This window comes from Pseudorasbora parva, chromosome 25 (assembly GCF_024679245.1).
Source record: "Pseudorasbora parva isolate DD20220531a chromosome 25, ASM2467924v1, whole genome shotgun sequence".
In the NCBI taxonomy this organism is placed as follows: Eukaryota; Metazoa; Chordata; class Actinopteri; order Cypriniformes; family Gobionidae; genus Pseudorasbora; species Pseudorasbora parva.
Window position 1 is genome coordinate 7,470,654 of NC_090196.1, and position 15,043 is coordinate 7,485,696.

Here is a 15,043-nt window from a genome sequence, read left to right on the forward strand (position 1 = left end):
CCCCCTCCCTTTAACATTAATCTTGCGCGCACACACACACACACACACACACACACACACACACACACACACACACACACACACACACACACACACACACACACACACACACACACACACACACACACACACACACACACACACACACACACACATTTTATAACGCCACAGCGATGTTATGAAGAGGAATTGCAGATCTAATACGATTCAATGGTGAGTTACCGTCGAATCCTATTTGATCTACATTTACATTTACATTTAATCATTTAGCAGACGCTTTTATCCAAAGCGACTTACAAAAAAATCTGCAATCAAATCAAAACCACAACCTTCTATCAGGGAGCGAGTTTGCACGTTCACTCTGCACATCTTTGTACCCAAACCACTTTTTTTTTTGGTCTCAAAAAACAGTGCCATCCTGGTGTGCATATTGTTATTTATACATATAATATACATGTTTAAATAACATGTTAAATAGTACATTTTCATCCCCAATTTATAATATTGAGAATATTTATCAAAAATTCTATTAAAAAATATATATATATATCCAAACCTTCTTCTTCTTTTGACTTTGGGGTAGAATGGGACATGATCTTGACAGGTTTTATAGGATTAAGTCTGAAAACAACAGGCTTCTATACAGTAACAAAATGTAAACTTTATTGAAGATTGACATCTCTATTTTTCAGATTAACAGAAGACAGAAAAGTTGAATGGCACAGTCATATGATATATGCATATTGCTGATTGGCTTGCGGCACCTGATTTCTAAATTTTTTTTTTTAAATAACTCAAAGATCGCTCAGCAGGGAACTTTTCAGAATATCATTTTCATAGCGCAGCATTTGAATATAAAATACAAGCAAAACAAGGCTCCCAAAACCACTCTATATAAGATCATCACAATTAGTCTCTTCTGTAAATGCTCAAGTGAAAAGAGCATCAAGAGATTAAGACATTTACAGTGCGCTGGGGTGTAAGACATTTTATTTCTCTTGGATTTGATATCTTTGACCTGAGAAACCTGCGGATACAGTAAACATTCAAAATCACAGTGAGGATTAAGAAGACATTCCCAGTAGGCCACGCGTATCAGGTGATACTGATCGAGTTCTCCTTCTCTCTCTGCACTGTAGATTCACACGGCGGGGATTGTGATTTAGTGTTTTAGCACGAGGGCTAATGCTCCAAGGTTGGACCTTGTTGAGGCATGAGAGAATCACAAGCTGAGTAGCAGCACCTCCATCAAATGATTGTAAAAATGAATCAGCATTTTTACAAACTCATTTAAAGTGCCCCTATTATGCTTTTTCGAATACATTACCATTCAGCAAGTGTGTAAGATAGCTGTTTGTGAAGGTAAAAGGTCTCCAAAGTTTTAAAGATCAAAGTTCACAACAAAGTTATTGTCTCCTAAAAGAAAGAATCTATTCTGAAGTGCCAAAACTGTCTAATTCCTGTCACAAACCCTAGGTTTGGAACACATTTGCATAATAACAGCCTATGCTCTTCATTGGCTGTCCACAAATGTCTACTTCGACCCGCCCTCTAACATTTTAGTTGTAGTTGACATGTATCACAACAGACTGGGCCATCTGGCCAATCAGAGCAGAAGAGACCAATCACAACAGACTGACCCATCTGACCAATCAGAGCAGAAGAGACCAATCACAACAGACTGAGCCATCTGACCAATCAGAGCAGAAGAGACCAATCACAACAGACTGAGCCATCTGACCAATCAGAGCAGAAGAGACCAATCACAACAGACTGAGCCATCTGACCAATCAGAGCAGATAAGATTCTCAGAAAAGCCGTGATTAACCTGTTTCAGACGCTATAAGACAAGAGGTAATGCTGCAATATATATTATGAGAAAAATATTTTGACCTTGAATGCCGTAAACTGACTGTAGGAGACAAAATAATTTAGGAACCTTTAATATAGCATAATAGGAGCACCTTAAACCACATTTCTACAGGACAAATGTTCCCCTCAGGCCATAAAAAATTCTCTTTTCGTTACCCCAAATAATTTGTAATGGTGGAATATATCTTTCTAAAAATTAGCAACTACATTTCGTAAAACCAGGTGTTTTAAACATGACCACAAAATGTACAAATGCCGCTACAATCATCAAAGTTTTTCTAAAGTTAAGGCAGACGTCGTCAATGAATGATCAAGTTTAGTCTGAAGTGATATAAATACAGAACTCTAATTCTACCTTCAATAATGTCCTACTGTATGAATTAATTCATATCTAAAAATACCATATTGGTTAATCTGGTCAATTGTAAGAAGCTAAACAAATAATTATTAAAATCAGCATATCAAAATCTCTCAAAAACAATATGAAGTAACAATTTGTCCTTTGCGTGTTGCATTAAAACTAAGACTGTACAGCTATGAAAAAAATTGGCTCATATTCTACTACTACTGATTGAGCTTCAATATTCATGTGTATGTAGTAAAAAATTATTGTGCTATTCACATTAAAAGCCCTTCATTTCAGTCTCCTCTATCAATAAGTGCTTCTCTCACAGTTCATATCGAAAGATTTTCATCCCCAAAAAAACACCATGAGAACTTGAGGTACAGTTAAAACATTAAAAACTACAGCAAATATTCAGCAAAGTTCAAGTAAAACCCTGCTGTGATGAGTGACGTTTAAGGTATTTTCATCTTCATCCATTTAGCGCATTGGTTTGTCCTTGTAGAGTCTTTCTCAAATTATTTTTAATAGTTTGGTCTTTGTGAAATTCCATTGATTGTTTTTAAGCAAAGAGTTTGATTTCTAGCTCCATATAATGGTAATAATTGAACTTTAAGAGGCTATAAGAATTTATCAAATGTAAACGGCGTTTAGAAGAAGAAAACAAATCCCCCAAAATCTCATGAATTAACAAAACAAGTAGCAGAGAAAAACAAGAGGGATCTAAAAATCATGAGAAAATATAATCGACTTTGATTTTTAAAGTGCAAATGTAAAACTATCTTCTACCTAATCTCAAGATTCATTGAGACACAGAGAATGGTCTTTATGGAAAGTGCAATTTGAGATCAGCACACGAGAAAATGTCAAAAATAGAAAAAAGTTGTAAGTAAGCCTCAGGATCTCTGTCGTACAAAAACCGGCACGTCCCCAAGGCCGACCGGGTAACTTTCCAGAAACGTCCCTCCATCGAACACTTGAGCATTGTTCGTGTCCTGCCACTGAAAGCCACTCTCTGGCAGGTAAATGTCTCTTTGTACTGCTCCCTTTTCTGTAACCGGAGCAACAAGGACCTAGAAAAAAAGAGAACAATTGTGGTGATTTTGCCAGGTAGGATTTCATCAACATCCTTGTTAGTCCTGGGACGACATTCCTTTGAACTAGATGGTTTATAGGATTAGGATTTGACTTTGGATTGGGTTTAGTAGCTTAACTTTTAGTCATGATTTTTTTTTCTTGTCGAATTAATTCATTTTAAAGAGTTAGTTCACCCAAAACACACCTCAAGCAGGTGACTTCCTTCTTTCAGACAAACAATCGGAGTTATTTTAAAAAATAGAATTGCTCTTTCAAGCTTTTTAATGGCCGTCCTGATTTTGAAGATTTTGGATCCATCTATCATAAAGGTAATCAGCTCCAGGAGTTTAATAAAGGCCTTATGAAGCGATGTGTTTTTGTAAGAATGATATACACTCGCCAAAAGGATTATTAGGAACACCTGTTCAATTTCTCATTAATGCAATTATCTAATCAACCAATCACATGGCAGTTTCTACAATGCATTTAGGGGTGTGGTCCTGGTCAAGACAATCTCCTGAACTCAAACTGAATGTCAGAATGGGAAAGAAAGGTGATTTAAACAATTTTGAGCGTGGCATGGTTGTTGGTGCTAGACAGGCCGGTCTGAGTATTTTAAAATCTGCTCAGTAACTGGGATTTTCACGCACAACCATTTCTAGGGTTTACAAAGAATGGGGTGAAAAGGGAAAAACATCCAGTATGCAGCAGTCCTGTGGTCGAAAATGCCTTGTTGATGCTAGAGGTCCGAGGAGAATGGGCCGACTGATTCAAGCTGATAGAAGAGCAACTTTGACTGAAATAACCACTCGTTACAACCGAGGTATGCAGCAACGCATTTGTGAAGCCACAACACGCACAACCTTGAGGCGGATGGGCTACAACAGCAGAAGACCCCACCGGGTACCACTCATCTCCACTACAAATAGGAAAAAGAGGCTACAATTTGCACAAGTTCACCAAAATTGGACAGTTGAAGACTGGAAAAATGTTGCCTGGTCTGATGAGTCTCGATTTCTGTTGAGACATTCAGATGGTAGAGTCAGAATTTGGCGTTAACAGAATGAGAACATGGATCCATCATGCCTTGTTACCACTGTGCAGGCTGGTGGTGGTGGTGTAATGGTGTGGGGGATGTTTTCTTGGCACACTTTAGGCCCCTTAGTGCCAATTGGGCATCGTTTAAATGCCACGGCCTACCTGAGCATTATTTCTGACCATTTCCACCCCTTTATGATCACCACGTACCCATCCTCTGATGGCTACTTCCAGCAGAATAATGCACCATGTCACAAAACTCAAATAATTTCAAATTGGTTTCTTGAACATGACAATGAGTTCACTGTACTAAAATGGCCCCCACAGTCACCAGATCTCAACCCAATAGAGCATCTTTGGGATGTGGAGGAACGGAAGCTTCGTGCCCTGGATGTGCATCCCACAAATCTCCATCAACTGCAAGATGCTATCCTATCAATATGGGCCAACATTTCTGAAGAATGCTTTCAGCACCTTGCTGAATCAATGCCACGTTAAGGCAGTTCTGAAGGCGAAAGGAGGGTCAAACACAGTATTAGTATGGTGTTCCTAATAATCCTTTAGGTTCACCCAAAAATGAACATTTTATGTTTATCTGCTTACCCCCAGTGTATCCAGGTGTGTTTGTTTCTTCAGTAGAACACAAATTAAGATTTTTAACTCAAACCATTGCTCGTATAATACATATAATACATATATATATATTCCTCATTATTGCCTTCACGGATTGGTCGAATGAGGTATCTTCGTAAATATGTCTGATCGCATTGGTATTTTGACCTTATTCAATGGAAGTAATGGCGCTGGGGAATACTAATAAATTTAATAATAAATTTTATTTTTAATGCACTTTATATTAAACAAAATCTTAAAGTGCTAAAATAGATGAGATTCGTCTGATATAGGGTAAAGAAAAACATAAATACTGTTCGGTTTCTTGCAGAAACCGACCTTTTCGTGTCTTAAGACATCAATGTGTCACCACAAGGCAAAGGATGTAATATGGATTTGTATGTCTGTGTGTTCTTTACTCTCATAAAAACAAACCACATTAACATGCATTATACGAGCAACGGTTGGAGTTAAAAATCTTCATTTGTGTGCTACTGAAAAAAAAAACACACCTTCATCTTGGATGCCCTGGGGGAAAGCAGTATATATCAAATTTTCATTTTTGCGTGAACTATCCCTTGTGGAGTACTTTTATAATGGATGGATACAGTTTTATGAGCTTTAAAATCAGGACCACCATTCACTGCTCTTATAAAGCTTTGATCCACAATCTGCCGAATCCGCCATTTTGTTCGACAAAGCAGTCAGGAGAGTTGATTAATGTTGGTGAACTTAAAAAACTCTGTGTACTGGCGTCTTTCCACGGTTGAAAGTGGCGTGGCTTGTCGGACGTAGCAACAGTAACTAAAGTGGGGCGGGTCTTCGTGAATTTCTCATCAGAAATGTAATTGACGAAATGAACACTGAAAACATATCGGGCTCCCGGTACAATGCGATGGCAGGTGCGAAGCAAGTGTTTTTTGCTAGATCCAGCCTGGCACAGTTATTAATTTCACGTCCAGCGCCACGTTGTTTAAATAGTAAATGCACACACATCTGTTCGCTGGTTTGAAAACGAGGTGTTACCAGCCGTATTGTTGGCGCGTTGCTATTTTGAGGAACTGAAAAAGACTGCGCCATTGACCAACAAAAACCTGGTCTTAAGTCAATAGCCCTGTATTTTTTGTTATTTTAAGGGAGCGTTAGTAATATGCATCTTTAGGCTGGTGCACAACATTCATACAGTCTAGAGGTTAGATCGGGCTCAAAAAAATCAAGCTCGACCCTACCCGAGCCCGTGCACGTTGTGTCCGAGTCCGGCCCGGCCCGACACATTAACTGTAATTATGAGCCCGAGCCCGACTTAAACCCGACCATTGTTCAATACGTGGGCGTTTTGACGAGAACGAGCTTGTAATGAGCAAAGCGCAGCGAAACGGACTGGTGAGGCTCATGATAAAACTACATTTAGTTTTCAGTTTTCTCCACAGCGACTGTACAGCCGAATAACATTTTGTTGCAATATTTTCATGTTTAACACTTTGAAGCTGCTTTGAAACAATCGTCATTGTAAAAGCGCTATAGGCTATAAATAAAGTTGACTTGACTCCGCTTAATAATCCGCAGGCGCGCGCTCATGAACCGCTCACCGGTAAACTGATGTTTGCTCAAATCCAGAGCTCAGACATTTATCTGTAGCTTACTTTGTTGTAGCCATTAAACAATGTGTGTTTTCCTTCATATTTATGTTTAAATATTATAATATTATTTTTACATTTCATCTGATTATGATGAGTGAAAAGATGCGAGGGGGTCAGAAATGATTTTGGTGGTTATATTTAGTTTAATATTAAGTTTTGTTTTGTAGAAAGCATTTATTTCGTTTTGCTTAAATTGTATCTTAATTTAAAAAAAGGTTTCTTAGGCAAATTGCCTGGATTTAATAAATACAAAGCAAATAGCAGACTATAATCGTGAGGTGAAGTCGTGGGAGTGTTTGCTTTCATTGCTCATGAACTGGAGCGCGCGTCTCATAAATAAACTGAAACTCAGCAGCTACTCGCTTCAGACATGAGAAATATGCGTATAGAAAGCTTGAAATGACCACTTTTAAACGAAACGATTCGAAGATATTTAATTAAGCAAAATGCAGTGTTCACACGAGCAGCTCTTGACACAGAGCGTTTCTGTTCTGCTTCACTGCTCGAGCTGTGAGTTTAACACGCATTTTTACACTAATCCTGATTTGTGCAACTTTGTAGCTTTCACATTTGTTTCTTAGTTGTTGTATTAGTTCTTACTTTGCTAAATATGTAATTTATGATTATAGCATAGCTTTCTGCCCACCCAATTAGACTAGTAAAGTAGGCTAATGATAAAAAAAAAAAAAAAAAACGCTTGATCACGGGCCCGGCCCGACCCGAGGATAGTGCAGGGAAATCTCAGTCCGACCCGGCCTGCGGGTCAGTTCGGGTCAGGTTCGAGCTCAGACTCGGGCAGAGAATCTAAACTCTAATACATTCCGGCATGTAAATAGCGAATCCGCCATGGCGTGAGCACAGCGGGCTTTTAAATGGAATTGGAGAAGGGACTCTGATTGGTTTATTGCATTTTACACCCAAAACACACCCATGAGACTAGGTTAGAACCCTTTTAAACCATGCGCCAGCCGCAAAGTTTTTCAGTCGCAAAAGTAAATTCGGACACGCCCGAAGTGCACCAGTGCAGTGCACTTTAGACCATGTGAAAGATCATTAAAATAGGGCCCATAATCTCCTTCTTTTAGGTTAGGTTGGAGGTTTGGACTGTGTTGTTCCAAAACCAACAATTGATCCAGGAACCTGTCTTGGTAAAATCATGGATACTGTCTTTGAGAATGAGCTTAAAGGTTACTCCTAAATGGGCCGATTAGAAGCTGCTTACCTCATCTCCAATAAGGAACTCATCATCAATGGTGAACGTGATTGGGTCATTTGGACTAAGCCACCACAGAGGTCTGTAGATGGGGTTTCCAGCATCTTGCCATTCCTCTGCATATTTCAGTATCAAAGGAACGACAAAGTCTTGGTGCTTGGCTATGTAGAATCTGGTGAGGTTTAGGACCTAGACGGAAGGTAAGACTGTCAGTGAATGCTTAAAACGAAACTGTTCTCGTCTAGTTCTGCTGTGGTTCGTTTCTAACATTCCTCAAGAGGTCACATCCTTCAGTTAACATCCTAGCCAGCCTTTGGTGACGGAAACAAAGCAAAACCACGTTCATAAAAAATGTATTCTCTAGATGAAAAAAAGTTTCATGAGATGATTTTTGAATAACTGCCTGAGTTCGGTTTAATTTTAAATGGGGAAAACAGGCCTGTGGCTTCCATTCCCGTTTTCCTCCTATTTAAGCCCAACATAGTCATTGAGCCTCTAATGGGTGTTGGGTAATCGCACAAAAGCTAGCACACATACACAAACGCACACATAATGCCTGCAGAAGCCCATCAAACAGAATGGAAAATAATGGCAAGGAAAGCCTTTCAGAATGATCAGCACATTTAACATTAATACTAATTAATAATGATTTAAAGGGGCTAAGACTGTCCAGATAATGTCACGAGCCAAGATCAAAACCATTGCATGTTCCAATACTATTTTCCCACTGCTGAAATAGAGGTCATAAAGTTCTTAAAGGGATTGCTCACCCTAAAATTGTCATCATTTTGAGAAAAATTTAAGTAGTCGTAAAACTACTTGGAGAATACTTTAGAATGTTGATTTTGTGTTATTATATTTTAGGGTCAGTTCACCCAAAAATGAAAATAAAGTCATTTATTCACCCTGGTGTTGTTCCAGTGCCGTTATGCTCTTGGTATTTTTTGGACCAAAAAAATGAGCCTTTATAAAAAATGTCCTGCATCCATATGATGGCAGTGAATTGCAACCAGCATCAAGATTTTGTAAAAATATGCACAAGTATCACAGAATGATCCTATGTGACGTATACCTTGGATTCCAACACTTGGAATATACAACCCGTGTCACATGGGACCATTCTGTGGTACTTTTTTTAAAGTGCCCCTATTATAGTTTTCTGAATATTCCCTTTCATGAAGTGTGTAAAAGAGCTGTTCGTCAATTTAAACATTCTGCAAAGTTGTAAAGTCCAAAGTGAAGCAAGAAAAGAGAAAGAAAGAATCCACTTTAAATCGCCAATACTAGTCATTTTTTGTCCGAATCCCTGAGAAACATCCTGCTCAAGTTGTCCTTGCGATGAATTTCGGGTTGAATAACTAGTTCTTCCAATGTTTCATCAGCGGACTCGCGCTCCGATTGATATGGTAAAATCAACTTCATTGTTATGGCATTTACAGTGTGAACAATCGCTGAGCTTTAGGGAGCCTCCAGAGCTGCAGTTCAGTTATGGTAATGGTAAAATTACAGTTTTTTTTACCTTTGATACATGTAAACCTGTTGTAGAAGACCTCCAAAAAGAAATCAGGAGCCTTTAAAATAGCATAATGGGGCACTTTAAGCATGACACTGATCGCTTCACTGTCATTTTTTGGACGAGCATAAGCAGGTTTTTTTTTTTAAATACAATTCTCTTTTTGTGGTCTTAAAACGTAGAAAGAAGGGCATACAGCATTGGAACAATGATGACTTAATTTTTATTTCTGGGTGGATTAATCCCCCTAGGTTGAAACGTTTGATCAGAATTTTCATGATCAAATCCAGCTGACCCTCTACTTTTTGTTAAATATAACCACATTTGCCCAGCTGTAGCAATGAAATGCATTGAAAGATCTACTTCTACCAGTGATTACAAAAAAGAACCACCCCCTAGTCTGGACTGAAAAGTCACATCACAAATGAAACCTGTAATTGTCTCTGGAAATTTTCTTTTCCACTTATCCAGCGATTCATTATTCCTGGTGCAGCGGTTCTCATTACAGTTAAGATTGAGAGTCATAAATTTGAAAGAGACATTAATGCAGACCAGATGGACCCTTAACCACAGGTGATGTTGGGGAAAAGCCAAGAAATTACACCCTGAAATGCAAGAAAAACGGCCACCTGGAGGATTCTCTGTGCCGGTCCTAAACTCAAACCGTGCTCTATGGGCTCAAATATATCAGTGCTTGAGACTAGATATTCTGGTATGTATTTAGCTAGTATTTGTAGGAGGGCATTCTCATGATACACCATGGAGTGGATGAGTATCAGGTTCCTAATGTTATGTTAAGAATGAAACAGAAATCTCTCAATCTGAGGTGTTTAATTCTCAATGGTCAACATATTGTGCCCAGGTTTCCTACCAGGGTAATCCGTCTTTATTACATTTAGCTCCATCCCTTCTTCTCTCTTGACCACAATGAGAAAAAAAACTGGACCGAAAGCTAAACCCGAATAGGATCCATCCAAAGTTGCACTCACCCATTCCTTCTCAAAGACCCAAGGAGGTGTCTGGAAGCTGATGACCGGAAGAAAGGCTGTGATTCCCAGCCAGCGGACGAAGAGCTCTTCGTCGGCAACCAGTTCAGCAGAGAGAGAGCCTCCTGCGATTGAGAAATGCAAATGCATTCACATGTAAAAAAAGAAACATATTATGAGATTATTCAAAACGGTTTTATACAAAATTGTATATGATATACATATTTTATAACGCAGGGGTCTCCAACCCTGCTCATGAGGGCTACCATCCTGCAGAGGTCAGCTCCAACCCTCATCAAACCCAGCTAATCAACAGGAGGTTTCCAAAGCCATTAAAGCGTAATGCTAATGCTAATGCTAATCCTGCGGCTGTAAGACCACAGGGAAGAAGACCAGTCAATGGAGAAGAGGCTTCACCACACTGAATAAACCACTTGGGTGAGGAAATAGCTTATCATTTAATGAATCGACTGCCTACATCTTAAACACGTTTTACGCAAAACAATACTTTTGTTTGGAAACGATATGTAGATTTTACTAAGGCAAAATGTTTATTTTAGAAAGAAATGCAGAGAAGGAAAGATAATGTGTCTTCATTTGTTTACGATCTAACAGTCATGACTAATACGCTATTTAGATAGAACTGTTAAACAAAGAAAGTAGACAGTATATGAAAAAGTATCAGCATTTGACGTGTGGTTGATGTCCAATGTTGCTAGCTGAGCAGAAATACATGTTTCTCTTGGTCCCCTCAAATATATTTTTTTTTTTTTGGTGTAAAGGTTGAGAGTTCCTGCAATGCAAACATGCCAAAATCTGGGTACTTCAGCTAGGAACTATGAAGAGATTCCTCCTGTGCGAAAGCTCCTAATGCAGGGGTCCCCAATCTTGGTCCTAAAGGGCCACTGTCCTGCTCAGTTTAGCTGCAACCCTAATCCTAATGAAGCCCTTATAAAGGCATTGATTAGCTGTTTCAGGTGTGTTTGATTAGGGTTGGAGCTAATCTCTGCAGGACAGTGGCCCTCCAGCACTGAGATTGGGGACGCCTGTCCTAATGTGTCCAAGGTATAACCAAGCCTGCCGCACTCCTGTTGAAAACTGAAGTCGACGTGTCTTGAATGCCCCCCTGTGGTTGGTCCCAGTATAGCTCATGAATCCCGCCCTTCCATGTATTCTAATGAACGTGAGACAAACTAAACAACTAAATTAAACTTTTTTTTTTTTTTGCCCAAAGATGGCTTCTGCCATTTTAGGCAGTTTTTATTACGATGATTTCATTTCAAGTGTTCGTTGTTTAAATAACTGTGGTTTTAGTGTGTTATTCGATGCTATGTAAACAGGGGGCTGAGGAAAGTTATCACTGAGGCACCAACAAACTTTGGGAGGAGATTAGAGCTTTAGCTATTTCACGCCACAATAATGAGTTGTTCTGCATCTGCGAGAGTGTGGGCGGGCTTTTGATATCGTGGCTCTACTTCCTGCTCTAATTCCCGCCCTCTGCTACGCAGACTCCGGTCCCGCGTTTACTACTGTTCAGACTTGGTCCCAAATATGAGCAAGATGTCAGTGCCCTAATCGGACGTTGGCGGCTTCACTTTTCATTAGTGGAAGGTAGTGAAGACCATATTTTTTATGGTCTATGGGTATAACAGGTAAGTGTGTTGGGGCAGGGTTGAAACCAAGCGGCAACCTCATGCAATCTCTCTTGAAGCCAATAATGAAGTAATGTAAACTGCAATTCATCAACTGGCCACTAGGGACATGCTCCAGAAGGGAGCAGAATCTCATTGAGCCCCATGTTAAAATTACAAACTTTTCAGCAGGAAAAAACATGTTTACAGCCTGATAGAAATTGTTGTTTTTTTTCGCATATATGGCTAATTTTGACCTTCATGACAACTGTGAGGGGAACAAATTTTTTAAAGCAGAGCCTTAAAGTTCTGCATAATTAAGGGCGTGGTTATTTTGAGTGCCTGGTGGATAGCCATTTATCCGCCGTCTATGGTCATTGCGTCACCTAAACCTCCGCCCACATCACGCCTTTTTTTTCCATTTTCTGTTATCCGGGAGTGACACGCGATGACTCGCTCGCAAGATGGCCCAGCTCGCCCCTACTTTAAGCTTCAGAACGGCTTATCAGAATCCTATGGGTGACGTCACGGACACTACGTCCATTTTTTTTTCCAGTCTTTGGTTGAAATCTGAAATCTGCAGGAAGTTAACCCTCCAGGAGCAGTCTCGATTCTGACAACTGTAATGCTTTTTTTGTTGTTCTTTACAATATGAATCAATATATTTAATATCTAACACATTTATACAATATATTATTACAGTAATGTGAGAATTTGTAAGTGAAATGTGACTAAATGTCAAAGTAAAGCAGTCCTAACTGTCCAAAAAACAGGCTTTAATTTACTTTTAGCAAAATATAATCTTTTTTTCCCCTTTGATTTGTGGGTGAAATGTGATCTGGTCAGGATCTCAACAGGTTTTGAAAGATTTACTGTGCTATACAAATGTGTGCCAGTTAGTGGTGAAGATACTGCTTTGTTTTTTTAAGAAGGATTTAAGAAGACTTGATTAAATGATATTGTCTTTATCTATGGTATGTGCATTTATGAGTGTGTGGGCAGGTATTACCTACTGCATCAGGAATGAAAAAATGATATCCCAGAAGACTGTGATGCAGCAGGGATGGAATGATGCCCTTGAGGCCAGAGTAACTCCAGTCTGACTGCAGTGCACTCATACGGATGAAGAGCGGTTTGTGGCTGGACCTGTGCAAACAACATTGGCCAGTTCAAAAACAATTCAACACATTATTCAATATTTGTTCATATGGGAAAGTTGTTTTTCAAACGAGTGACTGTCCACATGTGATTTTTGGCATATTTTAGATCTGATATCATAATCAAGTTAAGTTACACCTTGCCATTGTTGATGACATTAGAGTCAGAAAAGGGCAGGGAGACTTTCTTCTACAAAAAATATATATGAGTAGCTGTTAATGTGGAAAGTACCTCATTAATAAAATCTTCTAAAATTCATTTTAATCAGATCTCATATCACATGTTTGCATGTGGTTTTGATCAGGCTTGTAAAAATCGGATTTGATGACTTTTTTGGGGAGGTTCAGACTATACAACTACAGATTTGAGTTGCATGCTAATAATGGATTTTGGAACAAAGTCTGAACAAAGGCGTAGGTTGCAATTGGTGGTCATGATTTTGCAAAATGAGATTCGTTTTTTTGGATTCACATTTTCAGTTGAACAGTGAAACTTAACCGTACTATCTGTAAATCCCAACCCCAGCCCTAAATCGAACCTAAAATCTGTATGTTTAACAAGAATGCTGATCCATGACCTACTTGGCAAATTCAGTGATTGATCGGTATTATTTTAACAATTGCACCAAATACCTTGTTCCTGAGGTCACAATGGTATTGTCCCCTATCTTTTCTGCCAGGTCAGCAAGGAGTCTGATGTATTCATCCCCGACCAATGCGAGAGGAGGGTGCAGGGCCTGTTCCTCGAAAGGGTTTCCCTCACCGCCTTCCAGGATGACATACTCCATGCCCAAATGGCTGCGTAAGCTGTCCACTTTGTCCAAAAACCAATTTGTGGCTTCTGGGTTGGTGATGTTGAGCTTCACACTGTACTTTCCTTTCCACTGAGTCAACATAGGCACCTTATGAAAGTGAAATAGTGTAAAAATAATAATAATGAACAGGTAAATATACTGTAGGTCAATAACAAATAAGAACATCCACAGAATGTTAAATGGTAAAATGTTATGTTGAGGTCATATGGTTCTGAAAAACTTTTATACCATTTTCAAGAAAAGTTTATAATAAATGACTCTTAAAATGTCATATAATCTTGAGTACATGTGAGTGTACACACATTATCTTCTTAAAGTTTTAAATTGTGTAAAAATATTTTTACAGATATAGTACCGTTATTTTAATATTTAGTCGCACGATATTAAAGCTACTAAAATGACACACATAAAAGATTATGCATAACAGACGGGACAGTGCTAAGCAAGCAGGCGGTTTTACCGGTCGGCCCTGTGGTCCTGAAGGCAGGCTCAGCCAGTAGTCTTCAATGCCTGCTTGAATGGAGGTCTGAAACTGCTGCGAGTCCACGCTCAGGTACGGGGACAGGGTGATGGAAATGTTTAGAAGCTTTACAAAAGGGAGGTCCCTGGTCTGTCTCTTAGACGTCCTTTTCTTTGCATTGAGGTAGCTGTGGTCCTACAAAGGCAAGAAATAATTAGCAAAAACGCCAAACACTATGGGTGGGACTATCTGTTTGCCTTGCCACTGAAACCCTAAAATCCAATTAATGACACAAGAAGATTTCATTAAAATTGTTGAAAAAGGGGGAAAAAACATAATCTTATGGCCCTGTTTACACCTGGTATAGAGATGTGTTTTTGGTCGATCGAATCACAAGTGGACAACGCTAAATACAGGTGTAAACTGGGTCTAAAATGAAACAAAAATCGTATTTTTTCTCACCCTTCCTAATTTCTAACACACACTCACAGCGTTTGGCTGGTCTTGCGGCTGTTAGAGCAGAAACGTAAGCTTTCCGTGTGTTTTTTCACTGTGTGTGTGCATTCATATGTAAATTGCATGAGCTTATTTCATAAATTAGATAGAAATAACCCTTCCCTTGAAGAAATCAGGACAGAGAGATGGATTAAAACACCAAGTTGTGTTTCTCGACCAAAACGCACCTT

At 39.1% G+C, this 15,043-nt stretch overlaps 1 protein-coding gene across 2 annotated transcripts in view; it reads right to left on the reverse strand.

Moving 5' to 3' along the window:
- Positions 1-636: 636 nt before the first annotated feature.
- Positions 637-15,043, reverse strand: part of si:ch211-236l14.4 (SITS-binding protein) — a 42,231-nt gene continuing 27,824 nt past the window's right edge. Inside the window, exons 5-10 of one of the 2 annotated variants that reach the window (XM_067436181.1) lie at positions 14,358-14,552; positions 13,716-13,984; positions 12,935-13,071; positions 10,298-10,419; positions 7,805-7,984; positions 637-3,288 (exon numbers count right to left, since the gene is read on the reverse strand). In XM_067436181.1, coding sequence (XP_067292282.1) covers positions 3,112-3,288; positions 7,805-7,984; positions 10,298-10,419; positions 12,935-13,071; positions 13,716-13,984; positions 14,358-14,552 — 1,080 coding nt within the window. In that variant the 3' untranslated portion in view covers positions 637-3,111. Of the gene's footprint in view, positions 3,289-7,804; positions 7,985-10,297; positions 10,420-12,934; positions 13,072-13,715; positions 13,985-14,357; positions 14,553-15,043 lie in introns of those variants that run through there. The other variant, XM_067436182.1, reaches the window with a different exon arrangement.